The sequence below is a fragment of the Sebastes umbrosus genome, chromosome 8, assembly GCF_015220745.1.
Source record: "Sebastes umbrosus isolate fSebUmb1 chromosome 8, fSebUmb1.pri, whole genome shotgun sequence".
Classification (NCBI taxonomy): domain Eukaryota; kingdom Metazoa; phylum Chordata; class Actinopteri; order Perciformes; family Sebastidae; genus Sebastes; species Sebastes umbrosus.
In genome coordinates this window covers 4,923,812-4,941,579 of record NC_051276.1, presented here as the reverse complement: position 1 = coordinate 4,941,579, position 17,768 = coordinate 4,923,812, and the positions used below count along the sequence as shown (strand labels likewise).

Here is a 17,768-nt window from a genome sequence, read left to right as displayed (position 1 = left end):
GTATTGTTTTCTTTGGCTGAAGATGCTGCTCACTGTTTTTCTGTGATTTATATTTGTCCTACAGAGAGCGGAGACATAATAATAGTCCCAAGCACAAACAAATCATCCTCTGATATGAACACAAGTCACCTTGCTTAGCGGGAGTGCACACAGCTGAATAGGATTAAAGAATATTGTGCCTGGACGTGTTTCAAATATCATTTTATGATATTTGATTTGGCCCTGCGTGATGTTAACACGGGGTATAAGAAGGTAGATCACCACAAGACATTTTGACCATTGTGTTGGAACAATGAGTGTGGGAGAATAGGTTCTTGTAAACAGAACTGCCCTACTTTCCAAGACCTTACTAATTGAATTCTGATCCTCATTCACTCCAATATTACACTTTAAGAATTGCAGCCAAGGACGAGAATTAGAGTGGTTACGCTGCGCCGTCCTGTGAGGAACATCAGAACAATGCTGTCGGAATACTCCATTAGCTTTTCTTGATGAAATTATCAGTAGAGATTCAGTGACACGGACCGAGGCGCCTTTCAATCCGCAACCATCGACAGCCCCGACATGTGACCCCTCACATGCTAAGATCAGACCCTTTCTCTATTTGATATTGCGTTTGCCTGTGGTAATTGATTTTTGCCTGAAGGAGCGTTATCGGCCGAGGCTCTGAAAGGTCAAGTGGCGCATGGTGACAGTTCTATGTGTGGAGAAAGGCAGACAGCACTCAGACAACCACGTCTGTTTGGAGCTAAGGGAGAAGGTGACCTCATTTCATATACACCAGACGCCTGATCTATCTACCCACGGCCGCTGCCCCGCCACGTGCACGGATCCCAATCTCGCGATGCATACGATCGCCGGGTTGCACTGAAAAGCAAACTCAGGATAATTTCTCGCACTCTGGGTATCATTAAATGCTGGTGTTTGGTATTCAGATGCTACATTCAGTGGGCTTCTAACATTGCAGAGGCATATCATCCCCCTTGTGCAAATGTTGTGGGAAGTTTTCAAAGGCTTGCGAGCTTTAGAGAGAGGGAACAGTGCAGCCTTTGATCTGTGCTGCTGTCTGTGGTGAAGACGTACAGGCCCCGGCCCTGCCATGGCACGACGGCACTCAACCAACAATCGCCCCAGCCGCCCTCCACCCACTTTCATCCCCGCGGCCCCCCCTTAGCCCCGTCTAGGCACAATGGAAACAAAGGGCTAAGGGTGCTATAGCGACAGAAGATCTATCCTTGCACTGGCAGGGCCCCGGAGCCCCTGTACCCTCGTAAATCACCTGCCTAACAATGAGCCTTAGTTTACCCCCTCCCCTCCTCTATCTTCCCCTGTCTTCTTCCCTCTTGCTGTGCCATCAGGAGCCTTCTCTCCTCCCATAAACACCCTAATTACCTTGGTGTGAAAGTGCCTCCTTTGTTTATTTTTGTATACCACACTGTTCCCGTGCCCTCCCACACCACTTTCCTCTCATATTGTAGTTTCAGTCTGCAGAAAAGTCACATTTAAGTTCTAATGATGTTGCTGCTTGTTTTCCATGTTTCCACATGGAGCACCTAATAATGCTTCGTGGCTGTTTAAAGGCTACTTGGCACTGTATAGCGTGTATAAGCCTTACTGTTTCAACCCAGACAACAATACAGCTACACTAAATGTTGTTTACTGGCAGAAGAGAGCTGCTCGCGACACAACGCGCCCGAAGTCAGGCTTTGCTCGACGCAGCGAAAAGCCGTCGTGCCATTAGAAATAACGGGTTTCAGAGCGCAGTGGCGCCGTTGTCGCGTTGTGAATGAAAGGACCTTCAGTGAGTGAGAGACGGAGAGAGAAATGGAGAGTACTAGAGAAAGAAATACTCAAGCGGGGGCAAAAAATTAATGATTGAATAAAAATGATGAATATTAGTTTATGCCAGAGATTCACACAAGTTTGAGCCAGAGGGGTGAATTATTCTGTATTCTTTCCTGAGAATTAAAAGTAAAATGAAAAGTATTTAAGATTAAAAAATGCTGTCGCTGTGTACTTATTATTTAGCTATTTTCATTCTTAAAAAGTCACGAGAACGCAGGAAACAAAGTCTCCGAAACTCAAATTCTTCGGAGGAAGACACCCAGACCCCCCATTTTTGAAATCCTCCCTATTTTTGAGGTCTCAAGGTTGAAAGGTCAACACATCTGTTTCATTGTCTTCATCCTTGTCCTGCCCTGTGGCGTGTGTGAATTGATTTTGCCATTATCTGTGCAATGTGACACAATTTGCCAAAACGTCACACCGCTTCATGTCAGAGTCATAACTCATCAAACACAGACATACAGTATATATTCAGACTTTTTCTTCACTACCAAAAGTAATCCTGGTTTTGAAGCCTGACACCGTTACACCCAAACTGAATATGACATTTTTGAGCTGCAAATATTTCTGCTCATATTTTTAGATAACCTTTTTTTTTACCCCTGAACATGAAGCAATATTTCCTTGTGAGCCCTCATCATGGGTTGCATGTGTATAATTTATGAGCGGTTCAGTCAAATAGGATTTTTTTAGTAAGTAAAAAATCAGGTGCTCTTCAAGGACAGTGCAGGTAGTTGAGTACAAGTAAAAAATAATGACTGTCCAGTTTACTTTTGAAGGAAGTCGGTAACACTTTATAATTACCATCATTTATAAATGGTAAATTGATAGTTAATTAAACTAAGTTAATAGTTATTTTACCGTTAACAAGCAATGAAATTATTATAAATAATGTTTAGTAATTATTAGTAATGCTATAATTTCTGTTATTTTATCATTAGTTAGTTAGTGTATAAATTATATATTGTATCATAGCTGATGAGAGATGATGACAATTACATTCTGATTACATTAGTAAAGTATTTATAATCAGTTTATTTTTGCGGACATTAAAACATTTTATATACTATGTTAAGTATTTGTTAATAATTACCAAATGATTTATAAACATTTAAGAAATCATTTGTAAAACATCTGTAAACATTCCATAGATAGATGGGCCAGAAACCATTATTAACCACTGACAAAGTATTAACTATCTATCTAAATAATGTTTATAGATGCTTTACAAAGTATTTATTTACCTTTTAACAAGGTATTATAATCATCAGTGGCAACTTTCTACTAACCACCCAAATAATGTCTATAGACGGTTTACAAACCAGTTATTAACCATTAACAAAGTGCTATAAATATCTATCTATGTAATGTTTAAAGATGTTTTACAAACAGTTTCTTTAAGGTTTACAAATACTATCTTAATCATTAACAAATACTTACAGTGTATATATATAGTATATAAAATGGTATGTTTAACAATAAACTGTTGGAATAAGATTAATTATATCATAACTAATAATCAGTAAAAAAATATTAATTATCATTTAATTGTTTGTTAATAGTAAAATAACTATTAACTAAGTTTAATTAACTATTGATTTACCATTTATAAATGATGGTTATTATAGAGTGTTACCAGGAAGTTATTGGTATTAGTTAGCAGTCTGAAAAACATCTGAGGCACTCTGATTGTAAGTTAAAAATCCTTTATTAATTCATGGATAACCAACGTGTGTTTTGATTTAACCAGTCTTCATCAGGGTAGGAAGTGTAATGAGGACAGGTGTTAAAATTTCAAGGGGGCCCTTTGAACACTTATAAGATATGACAGTAGTAATAATAAACATAATTTTGCGTAGCAGAATTTAGTCTTTTTCTTATTTTCTACCTGTCTCAAAGCCCCCTTGAGAGGATCCAGAAGCCCATTTGGGAAGCATTACTGGATTGTCCATAGATCTTGGGGTTCAGCACAGTCTCATGGCAGTTTGTGAAATAGTCATGAAATTTAATCCATTTGATTCGTGTACATATTTTTTCGTGCGTTTTCCTACGAATGTCCAGCAACACATGGCTTTAGGAAAAGATCCACTTGGTTAGGGTTAGGCAACAAAACTACTTAGTTAAAGATAAGATAAGAGAAAAGATTGTGGTTTGGGTTAAAATAACTGGAAGTGCTGTAACTTAAAAAAAAAAATTTCTATGTACATGAATCAATACATTGAATTTTGTGACTATTTCCTGAACTACTGTGCGACTGGGCTGTGGGGTTGGTGGTTCAATTTTCGTTTCCTCCCAGCAGCATGTCAAGGTCGAAAGGACTCTAAAGGCAATGCAATCCATTTACAAATCTGATAAATGTATTAAATATTTAAAGGGCAAACCCCACTTGCTTCTTCCTACATCAGTTAAACTTAAGCTGAGCCTGCCATTTCCGTTCTGTAATAGGTTATCTTTTATTCACTCCCCCTCAACATTAGGAGTCCAGTTTGAGGCGGTGGCCCATGAATCACGCTGCTAACTGCTCAAGGTGGGGGGTGAGTCTCGGCTCACTTGGTACAGGGGCCGACGTGGAAGGACAGGAATTTTTACTCAAGGTTGGGGTTGGGGCATATTCCCCTTGTTCAGGCGAACGGGAGAGAAAGAGGTTCGGAGGGGAGACAGCAGAAAAGCCTTTTGTACTGTGGGCTATTTATATTCCTCTGGGGCGGCTCAGACCTTCATCCTTCAAATCAGCCCCAACGCTGGTGGACTTAATGCCTGTCCTGGTGCACCTCCCTGCCATTTGATCACGATCCATTAAACCATTATGCTCACTAAAAGCACTAAGAGGGGGCATCTGAACACCGCTCCCATTTCCTTTACCAGACACCCTCTCTGTGTGCACTCACGTAGGTGAACAGAGAGGCTCCATATCGGCCTCAGTCGGAAAGATTCCAGAATATTTCTACTTGAAGATGACCATGGTGGTCTGTTGGGCTCAGTAGTCAAGTCCAGAGACTAAATTGTAGCCCATGTGTTTGAAATAAAGCCCCTCAGAGCCACCTGAGGAATGTGACCTCACCCTTCCCAGTGTCCAGCAGGATAACCAAACAAGGCTGGACGCTGACCCCCTTTCAACTGACAAAAACTAAATAGAAAACAGACCTTGTAGTTCGGCCTGAGGTGTTCTTCAAAGCCTTGATTTAATTATCCTCACGAGTTTAACACACCAGTGCGACAATTTTACTACATGACTTACAAGCATATAAATGCTCATCAAATGAGGAAGCGAAGCGGCGCTGAGCCTTGTTTTGGGAGGTGTGCAGGAGTAAATTCACATTTTATTGGACAGGACGTTCCTCGAGACTACCAAAAGCCTTAACGGCGAAAGGGACTTAGAGCTGAACATTTCTTTTCAATTTCACCCCAGTGTGTTCTTTAATAAAGGTTACTACAATGTGAATATTGCATAAACTGCAAAACTGTGTCTCTCACATTAATGTCATTCAGCAAATACATGCATACATGTAAACTGGCCTTGGGATATAATTGAAAAACAGCTAAAACAGACAAATCAACTACTGAAAGACTGAAAAAGTCCCCTCAAGACCCACAAACTAAATAGTAGATGAATCATCTCAGAAGGGGCAGATGCAACTCTCAGCTGCCTACCGTACCTTGAATTAGCCTAAACTCTAAATTATTAATTTAATGCTAGCAGAAGGAAACCTCTCGGTATTTGCTAGTTCTAGTAAATCCTCGCTCTTCCACCCATATATGTCAACCTTGAGACTTTAAAAAATAGGGAGGATTTCAAAACCAAAGCGGGGGTCCCGGGGTCCTTTCAGAGACTTTGTTTCAAAGACTTTGCTTCCTGCATTCTGGCGACTTTAAAACTATGAAGATAGCAAAATAATAAGTACACTGCAACAGCATTTTAATGTTAAACTTTTCATTTTACCTTTAATTCTCAGGAAAGAAAAGTGAATAATCTGCCCCTCTGGCGGTAACCTGGCGTGTGAATCTCTACCATAAACTAATCATCAGTTTTTAATAATTTTTGCCCCTGCTTGAGTATTTCTTTCAGTTAGCTCTCTCCATTTCTCTCTCTGTCTCTCACTAACTGAAGGTCCTTTAAGACACAACGCGACAACAGCACCACTGCGCTTTGAACCCCGTTATTTCCAATGGCTTGCGCCACACCACGACGGCTTTTCGCTACGTCGAGCAAACACCAACTTTGGGTGCTGCACGCTGTGATGTGCGCTGAACCCAGCGGCGAGAGCAGTGCAAACATGAGCTCAAACTGCGCTGTGTCGCAGGCATAGACTGCTCTCTTGCGCTGGGAAACGACATTTGGTGTAACTCTATTGTTGTCCGGGTGGAAACAGTAGGGATTATACACGCTGTACAGAGCAAGAAACAGGTTAAGATAACGAAAAGGAAAAAAGTGTGAAAATCTGTCAAATAAATCGGGAGAAAGGGAGCATTGGAACCCCAGCAGGAAACCGGGAGAATGCAATGAAAAACAGGAGTCTCCTGGGAAAATCGGGAGGATTAGCAAGTACGCGTCCACCTGTGTGCACTGGAAGGATTACTAGCATGTGGATTCTTTGCAACGGAGGCGTATGTACAGCAACAGTAGGCGGTATACCATCAGATTATACCGTAGCAATTCAGTCATAACCACACATCCATCCATTGACTTTGCACTCTGGCTGACTATATGAGCTCTCCCATCGCCTCGGGCTGCTGAGGCACATTTCACTGCTGGACAGACTGTAAAGAGACTGAACATCACAGGGTGTGGAATTTGCAAACCTTTGCTGTTTTGTGTCACAGAGTTGCACACACGCTCTGTAAAAAAATCATGTAATTTGTCACAAGCCAGGCTGCGGGGCCCTCTACATACTTTGACGCAGTTGAAAAGGGTGATATGGTATGTGAAGTGATTCCGGTTGTGTAGAGGGTGATGAGAATAGCTCAGGAATGTGTGGAAGGACGGGCACTGCTCTCGACAGTCCTCTCTCTACAAGTGCCTCATTCAAGCTGATCATTCTGTGCTGAATAATGACATACAAACCAGCCCTTTCGCACGAAAAGGCGCAAGGCATTTAGCGTGCAATACGAATGCCTTTCTTGCTTTTGGCGTGTAATTTGTACACAATTTAGTCTGTACTTAGTCCAGTGTAAATGCATCCACTTATACAGTATATGCTGCACTCAGAGCTAGTGACGTTGAATAAAAAGCGAGAGAGACCACTCATGGCGGGTTGGTGGAGAGGTGGATAGGTCCACGACTTGTTTGAGATCAGTGTTTTGGTTTGCTAGTTAGTCGGTAATGTTTGTGATGTATTTTTTAGTGACGTTTTTACCATACTAATGTTACATTGTTTCCGTACATATTATACTTAGTTTACGTACTTATTTCAAGACCAACCATGACAGTTTTCCTAACTAAGTGGTTTTGTTGCTTAAAGCTAACTGCGGACGTTACCGTAGTTTTGTTGCGTGGCGTACAAATGACACACAAAAAGCCTCAAATGCATCCTCATGACACGCGGAATGTCCTTGTAATGCTGTGCTATTTATATACACATATTTCATCTATGGAAAAGAAATAACTTTAACATTCTTCAGTTCAATATCAATTACAGGCGAAGGCAGGGTACACCAGACTATCCTAGGGCTGACACATAGAGACAGACAACCATTCACGCTCTTATTCAGACCTACGGGCAATTTAGAGTCAACCATTAACCGAACCAAGCCGGGTTTGAACCTACGACCCTCTTTCTGTGAGGTGGCAGTGCTAACCGCTGCACTACCGTGCAGCCCTTCAAGCAACATGACACAACTAAAATAATTCCCAAGAAACTGATTGTCCGATGCAGAGGCTGACAAACCTGCCAAGAAACTGTGGATCGTTAGCCAACATGTAAATTCTGAGGCGTATGAAAAATTGATTTTTTTTACCTCTAAAAGGAGATTATACTTTGCCGGTTGGCTGACGCATCTGTCAACGAGAAATCGCAAAAAGATAAGAAGAATCTCATCGCCATGAATTGGCATAAATTTGGCGTAAAGGTGGGCATCAGGCCGTGGAACAACTGATTACATATGAACATTTTTAAACATATACCTTTGAACAACTCTGTTTCATATCCAAAGGGTCTGTTCAGCTAAACCCAAGGTGTAAAAGTTGATGATTGTCAGGCTCAGACTGATTCTGATTCTGCTGTTTGTGCCTCATTCAGTGTCCCAATTACGCATGACAGGATGGAAAGAAAATCCTAATCCAGTTATAGTTGTATTATAAATCTTGCTGTGCAATTACAGTATTGTGACATAAAAAAACAGAAAATAGAACCTTTTGATCTAAAGTGATGTCATTTAAACAGAGCTTTATTTCCCTAAATGAAGGGAAAATTGCCTTTTTGCAAGACAAAAGCCCCCAATAGATTGGACTGTAATCCTCTGCATCGCTGAGTAGCCATTTTTCAAGGGGAAAATAAAACATGATAGTAAGAGTCATTAGATAAGGGGCTTTTTTGTGCCAAGTTGTGCCATGATTAGAATAAACAGCAGTCAGCCCGTAGCAGAGCAGATCATCTTGGTTCTGTAGATTCTCACCCATACATTATTGTTTCATCAGGGCCCTTACACTGTGCAGGGATTGTCTTAAAGAACTTAGAGCCCCAATGTCAGTATATTCTTTAAAATCACTTTTTTTTTTTGCGGACCTGCTTTGTGCATAATTGTGGTTGAACTTGCCCTCTTTATTAAAGTTGGAAGGTAAAGTAGGGTTTCCTAAGAAATGTGTTCTTGGCAGAATGGAAAAGCTTTTGAAGTACTATTCAGAATGAGATGCCATTAAAGTCTCCTTTGAAACTGAAGATTATAAAAACATTATTTTTTGTAATGAAATGCCTTAAATATTTTCAAACCGCTAGCCGCGCATGCCTTCTGTCTACGTTTTTTGTATCTGCTTTTGCTCCTCCATCTCTCTCTGTTTTTCTTTGCATCTGGCATCTTGAATGGAAGCAAAAAAAAACTGATTTTAACAGATGCAGCTTCATTGGAGGTGTCTGGCTGTCAAAGCGCGCCTTGTTGCCGAACGTTAACCTTTCTACCATCTGTTTCGCACCGTATGTCCTGACAGAGTAAAGCTGACTTTAGGAGCTTTGATTACAACTCCTGGATTATTCATACACCTTGTACATTTATGTTACAAGGCCCAGGCGTGGGCTGGCTACACTCAAGAGACTAGCAGCAGGTATTCCCGGAAACACCTGTGATGTTGAACACATTCCAGGAATTATTCTGAAAGGAAATACTGAATATAATTGTTTTGGTATATTTAGTTTACCTCAGCCTGTCCTGTCTATTTTCACTTTAGTTTCAGTGGGTGGTACTAAAAGATAGCATTATTTAGCTGTGCTATAACATGGTTCTCGGGATGACAGTGTCTGCTGGTTGGTGGGTTGGTCCCCAACTTTGGTCCAGACTGAAATATCTCAACAACTATTGATGGATTGCCATGAAGGTTTGTACAGACATTCATGGTCCCCAGAAGATTAATCCTAATGAGGAATGACTGATTTTTTTCCTTTTGTACCACGACAGGCTGTTCACACACCGTTGGTAGCTATACCTAGGCTGCGTAGGGAGGAGGTGGGAAACCAGAAGTCAATGTTGATTTATTGGCCACGTAACTTCCATACTTAAGTTATGCACTTCTGGAGTTATTTTAACCCAAACCATGATCTTTTCCTAAACCTAACTAATTTGTTTTGTTGCCTAAACCTAACCAAGTCAATCTTTTCCTAAATGTTTTCTAATCCTTAACTTAACCAAGTCGATCTTTACCTAAACCTAACTAAATAGTTTTGTTGCCTAAACCTAACCAAGTCAATCTTTTCCTAAACCTAACTAAATAGTTTTCTAATCTTAAACCTATCCAAGTCAATCTATTCCTAAATCTAACTCAATGTGTTCTAATCCTAAACCTAACCAAGTCGATCTTCTCCTAAAGAAGTTTTGTTGCCTAAACCTAACCAAGTTGTTTCCTGTGAAGACGGAACTTTATTTTCAAAAGACTTGTACGCATGTAACGAGCGGAAATTGACACGTGTCATGCGTTACTGGACATTCGTAGGAAAACGCCAAAAAAAATGAGGAATAACTTTTCAAAAGATATCAAACGAACTGTTGTATGAGGATACGTTCACCACGCTGAGATTGACATTTGGGGTTTTGAGTGAAATGTCTCGACAACTATTAACTGGATCGCAATGAAATTTCCTGTCCCCCCCAGGACGAATTGTGATAACTAACTTTCCATCCTGCGGCATTATACGATGTCATTTTTTATTTGTATCCAACCAACTAATGACCAGCCTCAGCTGTACTTTGTGTTTAGTGGTAATTAGTGAAATGTTAACATGCTAACAAGCTAAACCAAGAAGGTAAACATAGGGAACATTATACCCGCTAAACATTAGCATACTAGCATTGTAAACATGTGGTGCTTTTTGAGCCAAATGCTAATGCTACGTAGAGCCTCGCTGCTAGTGTGGCAGTAGACTTGTTGTCTCGTTTAAGTCTAGATGGCACGGGAATTTGGCAAATGTTCCTTAAAACAATAAACACAACATAAAAGTATAAATTGGACAAGGAGCAACAGACACGTGTACGAAGGAAATAAAGAGTAATGCTTCTTCTCTAATCTGCTCCCTTGAGTATTCCAAAGCACTTAATGGATTTTTAAACAGGGTTATGAAACTCACTCACTGCTTAAATGGCTTAAATGGAATGTGATATTGCAAATCACATAAGAGAAAGAAACGCGCCGCCTTTTAAATTATAAGACCCTTTTTTTTTTTTAAACCACTTTTTGGAGGTAATGTTGGTTGGATGAACTCTTAATGGTATTGTTGAAAGTAAATAGTAAATGTAATGGTGCATGGTGGGCCAGGTCTTTCATTAAGAACAAATGGAGCAGTAACGTTCGGGGAGATGAAATAGCAGGCTTGTGGAATGCAAAACCTCAGCCATTTCCCCCTCCGTTTGGGATTTCTCCTTTCTCTGTTTTCTTTTTTAAGTCCAGTCATTCTTTTTCCTCTCCTGCTGTAAGCCCAGACGTCTCTCAAAGTTGTCCCTAGTTAAGCTTCCATCTACGTTAGTAGATTAACATTCCTTGTCAGTCTTGGTCACAGTCATAGATATTTGAATGTGAATTCTTTCACGTACGTCGCACCCCTCCCTTATATCAAGTGCAGTGAGAGGAACGGGACAAAGAGGTGGAGAAAAGGAGCTGTGTGTGTGTGTGTGTGTGTGTGTGTGTGTGTGTGTGTGTGTGTGTGTGTGTGTGTGTGTGTGTGTGTGTGTGTGTGTGAGTGTGTGAGTGTGTGTGTGTAGGGTGTAAAAATGTGCAGAGTATTGGGTGCCTTTGCCTCAATAGGGCCAACTTTTGTTTTGTGTGTGAGCCCCTGTCCCCCCCCCCTCACCTCTTCTTCTTTTTCCTCGTCTCTCTCTGTCTATGCCAACAAGGGGGAGGGGTCGACGGATTGACAGACAGACGCAGCTGGAGTGCATAGAGGGAGCTGGTCCCACCCCACTAAGATGCCAGACATAGACCCAATGAGAGAGAGAGAGAGAGGGAGCTGCTACATTTCCAGCTCCTGCTGCCTGTCTGGGAACCCTCCTTTCTATTAACACACCTCCTCTTTCCCCCCTCTCTCTCTCTCTCTCAGCCCGAGCTTTTTGTCCTCTCTCTGGCTAACTTTTTTTTGTTGAGTGAGAGTGTGTGTGTGCAAATGCACACAGTTCGGTTCAGCTTCATTCCTTTTCTTGGATTCCTGCTTTAGTTAGGGCGTGAGGGTGTGGGGGGATTCCACAGGGGCAACGACCGCCTTTACCCTCCATCTCTCTCTCTCCACTCCATACATACACGCAGCATCTCTGCAAAGGAGAAAGCTGGGTCCCTGTTTTCAGCTGTGTCAAACCAGCCTGAGATAGACAGAGTTACACTGGATGTAGGGTGATTTTCTTTCAAAATAAAAGCATTACTGTTTCCACAAAAGAGCTTGTTGCAGCTCACATTTGTCAATCATTCTGCTTATATATATATATAACGTGATAATAATTCGTCAACGCAAATTCTTTTTAACCAGACGCTATTCAGTCTTTTGGAGGTTGTAGCGGGCTCAGTTTTAAAAATAGAGTGAAGATACTGACATCATATGAATGAAGCCTAAAGAATCCATTGGTACCAATCATGTCATTCTAATTCGTCGCGAAGGAGGCTAAATAACACTCCAAACTTGGGCTAAATTTTGGAGAGGAAAAACTGGCAACACCATTTTCAAAGAGGTCCCTTGACCTCAGACCTCAAGATATGTGAATGAAAATGGGTTCTATGGGTACCCACGAGTCTCCCCTTTACAGACATGCCCACTTTATGATAATCACATGCAGTTTTTGGGGCAAGTCATAGTCAAGTCAGCACACTGACACACTGACAGCTGTTGTTGTCTGTTGGGCTGCAGTTTGCCATGTTATGATTTGAGCATATGTTTTATGCTAAATGCAGTACCTGTGAGGGTTTCTGGACAATATTTGTCATTGTTTTGTGTTGTTAATTGATTTCCAGTAATAAATATATACATACACTTGCATAAAGCAAGCACTTTTGTCCACTCCCATGTTGATAAGAGTTTTAAATACTTGACGAATCTTCCTGTAAGGTTAATTTTGAACAGCTAAAAAAATGTGTGATTAATTTGCGATTAATCGCGATTATATAGAAATGACTCATTAGACTTGACATAGTAGTAGCCTAATATATACTGACTACTTTATTATAGGTGTAGGACTATGTGTCAAATGTAGACCTCCAATATGGCCAACAGTATTGTCACTGTTTTTGGATAATTACCTGGCTTACTGTCAGTAATGAAAAAGTTAATAATGTCTCGGATCTTTTTATTATTATTATTATTATTATTATTATTGTTATTATTATTAATAATAATAATTTGGGAGAGATAACTTTCACTATAAAACACACACCGCTCCCAAGAGGCATAAAATGCAGCATCAGTTTTGTAAGAAATCAGGTCTCTTAACATATGACTGTGACTGTGCTTTAACCTAAAACAGACCCTTTTATTACAGCTGAATACAGCTATTATATGATTTGTAACTAGATTGGTATGCATGTTGCTATTTTTTGCTAGGTTAGCCATTTATAGTTGAAGTGTTTTGGATTTGAGACCTGTTCTAAAAACATGGAAAGTAAAAGTAATCTCAGTATCTTATTAGACCTGCTTCTCTTGTAAAAACATAGTCTCTACAACTTTAACTGTAAAAATATTTTGATCTGGTTGTATCAAATGATCCATAGTTTTGTAGTTGCTAGCAGTTATGCAACACATCCGTAAAGCTGACTCTTGCGAGCATGTGTTAATAGTCGCGCTTTTATTGTGAAAGGCGCGCCGCCTGGCTTCCTGTATTGCCGTCGCTAACTGTGTCCGACTCGACTCAGGCTGAGTAGAGGATGGCTGCCTGCGTCTGAGCTGCTGCCTCTGCGCTCACAGCTCACAGAGGGGAAACTCAACGCTAATAGACGAGCAAAGCGCGAGGAGACGAGAGGAGGAGAGGAGGGAAAAGGAGAAGTTTCCCGACACCAGGAAATAGTTGTCACACGTTTATTTTCCCCGGGAGCTTTTTATTTTTATTCAGGAACGAAGGGGGGGATTTTGGACCATGCCTGCTGAAGTGAAACAGGTTAGTGTTGCTGTTGCTGTCTGCCGGTCTCCTCTCTCTCCTCTCATCGTGTCTTCATCCTCTCTGACTCTCCTCATCTTCCTCCTCCTCCTAATTGATTCCTTACTCTTTGGATATTCTTACATACCTCTCATTGTTATCCTAGAACATCAAGCTTTATGTCTTTTATGCAGCTTTTTTTCCCTCCCAGTTTAATACATGCAGAGCAACTATTATCAGATTTATCGATGTCCTTCAGGAGGATAGTGCGTGTGAGTGTGTGCACATATGGATGTGTAGTGCATGTGCACATGCATGTGGGCTGCTGCATGACATCAGATACAGTAAGGGCGAGTAAGTACTTCCACCACTTAGTGACCATTTCATGCTGTAAATAGTCTTGACCATGAGATATGTTTGGTCCTGTGTGTGTGTGTGTGTGTGTGTGTGCGCGTGTGTGTATGTGTGTGTGTGTCATGGGGGGGTTTGTCTTGCAGTAAAGCAGCTCTGTGACTTATGAGTTCCCTGACACATTCATGGGCTCATACATGTCAGTAGCACCTATAGAATGACTGGTGGGATGATGGGACAAGCGGTGAAGTATTGAAAGTTTGTCCCTGATCATCGCCTCCAACGCTCTGAATGAGCCCAGGCCACGATTTATAGTCTCCGGTGCTGTGGTGCCAAACGTGTGAGAGACATGGCATTAAAAAACTCTTTTGTCTTCCACTTGCACAGATACCACAGGAATGTGCTTTTGTTAGCTCCTGCGAGTAGTGTGTTTCTGTGTCTGTGTGTGTGGGTGTGTGTGTGTGTGTGTGTGTGCGCGCGTACCAGGGCATGATGTGCATACATTATTGGAAGTGTTTCCTGTGTTTGAAGCGCATCCACAGGCAGCCTACACCATCACAGCGCTCTTTTCCCCGCCGAGCTTTGGCAGCGCTCAGATGCACAAAAAAAAGAAAGAAGACAGGCATCCAAAAAGAAAGAGAAAGTGGAGGACAAAAATCAGATTGAATAAGGTCAACTTCCCATCAGCACCGCTCTCCTCCTCTGGGCTGAGGGGGGTGGAGTTACCGAACCCCCTTGTTTGGCAGACAGAAACATTCTGTCAGCTCTCCACGTTGCTCTGATAATAGTACGTTAACAGTTGCTCCCGTGGATGAGTGCCACCAGATAACTGGAGGAGCCTCCGCCTGCTTGTTCTCCCTCACACACTCTCAGTTCTTTCCATCCCTTGGTTTCGATAAGTCTGAAAGCTGTTACACCGAGTGGATCAAAAAGCAGGGCGACCGTTGCCCGTTGGAATCCTTGCTTGGATTATGTGAATGAGATGAAATGCGTGTCAACAACCTGAGAGTATGTCCTCTCCAGATGCATCCCAAAATTGGCAGGGGAGGCGCGGGTCACGTGTCCGTGACCTCCTAAAGACCGAGATGGTTGGCATACTTTGGTGCAGGCCAGCATCGTGCTTTTCGACCTTTTCAACTCAGCTGGACATTCCTCAGCTAGGGAGCACCTGCTTGGGCAGTGCTGTATGGGAAAGGCAGTGCTGTATGGGAAAGTTGGTTCAACGTATGTCCAAGTCACGCTCGAGCCCTGTATGGATCCATTCCAGTGCCTATGTTTTGGTCGTCTTTCTTCTTGCTTTTGCTCAGTTATCGCTGTTGGGACAATAGAAGAACAGTAGTATATAGTTTAGTTTGGAACAGGCTTGAGTTAGCATTTGAACCTCTTCTACTCCATACTGTACTCTATATCAATGGCTCTCAACCTTTTTCGTGTCAAGGACCCCTTAATTGGTACACATTATGTCACGGACCCCCATTTGATAAGATTTCGCTTCAGGGACCTCCATCTGAAAAGATTTTCTGTAGTTGTCAACTACAGTTGAGGAGGTAACCGCGGAGGAAGTGAAACCTATGATCAGAGTAATATGACTCTCACTCACATTGGGCTCACTTCTATAGTGAATTAAATAGTGAAAATAAACAACACAGTCTCAATTCAGTTCGTGAAATAGTCACAAAATTTTATCTATTTGATTCGTGTACACAGACACAAATTTCCCTTTTTTTGTGACGCTCAGCACGACTTTCAACAACTTATTTTTCTTATGATTTTTTTCTATGAATGTCCAGCAACACGTGACGCATGTATCAATTTCCGCTCCAGGCTTTTCAAAATAAAACTACTTAGTTAGGTTTAGGAAAAGATCGCGGTTTGGGTTAAAATAACTCTGGAAGAGGTGTAACTAAAGTACCGAAGTTACGTGATAAATAAAGCAATTTTGCCTTGTGGTTTCACATGGGACACAGGACACCGGTCTCCTGGGCGAAAGTCTGGTGTTTTTTGACCCACCCATCCACCCCGACCTCCTCTCTACGCACCGGTTCCCGCTTACGTGGATTACATATGAATTGATTTTGTGCCGACCGTCACGAAAAAAATTTGAAATTTGTGTCTTTACATGAATCAATACATTCAATTTCGTGACTATTTCACAAACTGCTATGCAACTGGGCTGAAATAAACTATTCCCCATTATTTCTGAGGACCCCCTGGAACTCCCTCTTGGACCCTGGTTGAGAACCACTACTATTTGTCCTTCAGGGTGCCAATATCTTAAAAGTTTTATACCCAGAAGAAAGTAGATAGCAAAGGGGAGATGAGAGAGATGCTGATCTGTCTTGACCTCATCTTAATGCTGCAGCGGTAAATGAGTTTTAGCCCGCTGCAGATTACTGCATAGCCCTCAATTAGTGGGGGAGCCTGCACCAGACCACGTCTGAGTTAAATATAAACTGTCCTTTCTTTTACAACTTAACACCAGCAGGGTACGGCGCCCGGCCCCAAATCCTCCGAATTTTTAGTTGCAGCATCTTCTGCTCATGAAAAATAGAAGAACAGATTTGTCGTGAAGGCGAAAGGAAAACATTATGAATAATCCAGTAGTCATCATCTCGCCGAGGTCTATCAAAAAAAATGACTTTACTTTTCCTCCGCAAGCTAGAAGGACCCGTCTGAATAGCAAAATAATTCATCAGTGATTCAGAAAGACTAAAGGAGGTCTAGTCTTCAGACTGCGGGTTACTGCCAGATTCCTGACAGCTAGCGGGGCTTTCAGCTGCAGCAACTGAGCGTTCCCTCCTCTCTCTCTCTCTCTCTCTCTCTCTCCGATGCTATTTGATTCCTCACCAAAATTAAAAATCCGTCAAATTTCTCTCCATCTTTTTTTTTCTGCGGGGGTTGTTTTTTGTATGACAGCTCAACCATCGTTGCATATTCTTTTTCCATTCCTTTCCTCGGGCTCCCCCTTTTGTGACTGCAGAAGATGCTTTGCAAGATCAATATTTGAAGACATGTAGAGCATGAGGAGCGGCATTGTTTGGGGGAGTGGAGGTCGTACAAGAATAATGCCAATGACCGGAAGCATAGCTGACGGTCAATAGCTGTGGAGACCGCATCAATGCAAGAGGGCATTCATTAGGGGGTTGGGCGCAGGATGGGAGAAAGGGTGGGGAGTGTGGGGGGTGTCATGAGTGCTGTTGTGTTTTGAAGGCGAGAGGGTCTTGGAAGAGGGCGGGATCATATGGTGCTAGGTGACTGGTGACTGGTGATACCAGATGGCCTTCCCATCACACAGCCTGGCCATACTCCCCATGTTTCCCATACCGTTCCCATGGCTGCCCTTATCGCATGACCCATGCATGACACATGCATGACACAACATGGTTTTGACATGTTACAGGATCCGCCCCTCCGCCCACCATCTACCCGAGAGCCGCCTGCCTGTCGTCCTACCCGCCTACCTCTTCCACTGGGTGCCTGTTTTTGGATTGAAGTAACCTGAACTGTATTTACATGTGAACAGCTGAGACCATATATGTACCTCCACATGCCAACTACTCCTCCGCCATCCATGACACCCTACATGTATGTTCCCCTTAGTTCAACATATAATTTCATCATATTTGATTAACTGGCTTGAAGCACCAAACAGATGCATGATGTTATCGCAATTTGTCATTCTCAACATTAAGTTTTTCATTACCTCAGTGTGCTTTCAATGATTTTTTTATACATATTTATCTGTTTGCTACTCTCTGCTATCCCGGCATATTAAGCAAAAATGCCAAACATTTGACATTTTATAGACAAAGCAATTAACCAAT

General features: G+C 41.9%; 1 protein-coding gene across 16 annotated transcripts in view; it reads left to right on the top strand.

Moving 5' to 3' along the window:
- Positions 1-17,768, top strand: part of arvcfb (ARVCF delta catenin family member b) — a 302,038-nt gene that overhangs the window by 124,285 nt on the left and 159,985 nt on the right. The window contains exon 1 of one of the 16 annotated variants that reach the window (XM_037778815.1): positions 13,370-13,614. The exons of the other annotated variants lie outside the window; for them this stretch is intronic. Within the exon in view, the coding sequence (XP_037634743.1) occupies positions 13,594-13,614 (21 nt within the window). The 5' untranslated portion in view covers positions 13,370-13,593. Of the gene's footprint in view, positions 1-13,369; positions 13,615-17,768 lie in introns of those variants that run through there. 16 annotated transcript variants of the gene reach the window in all.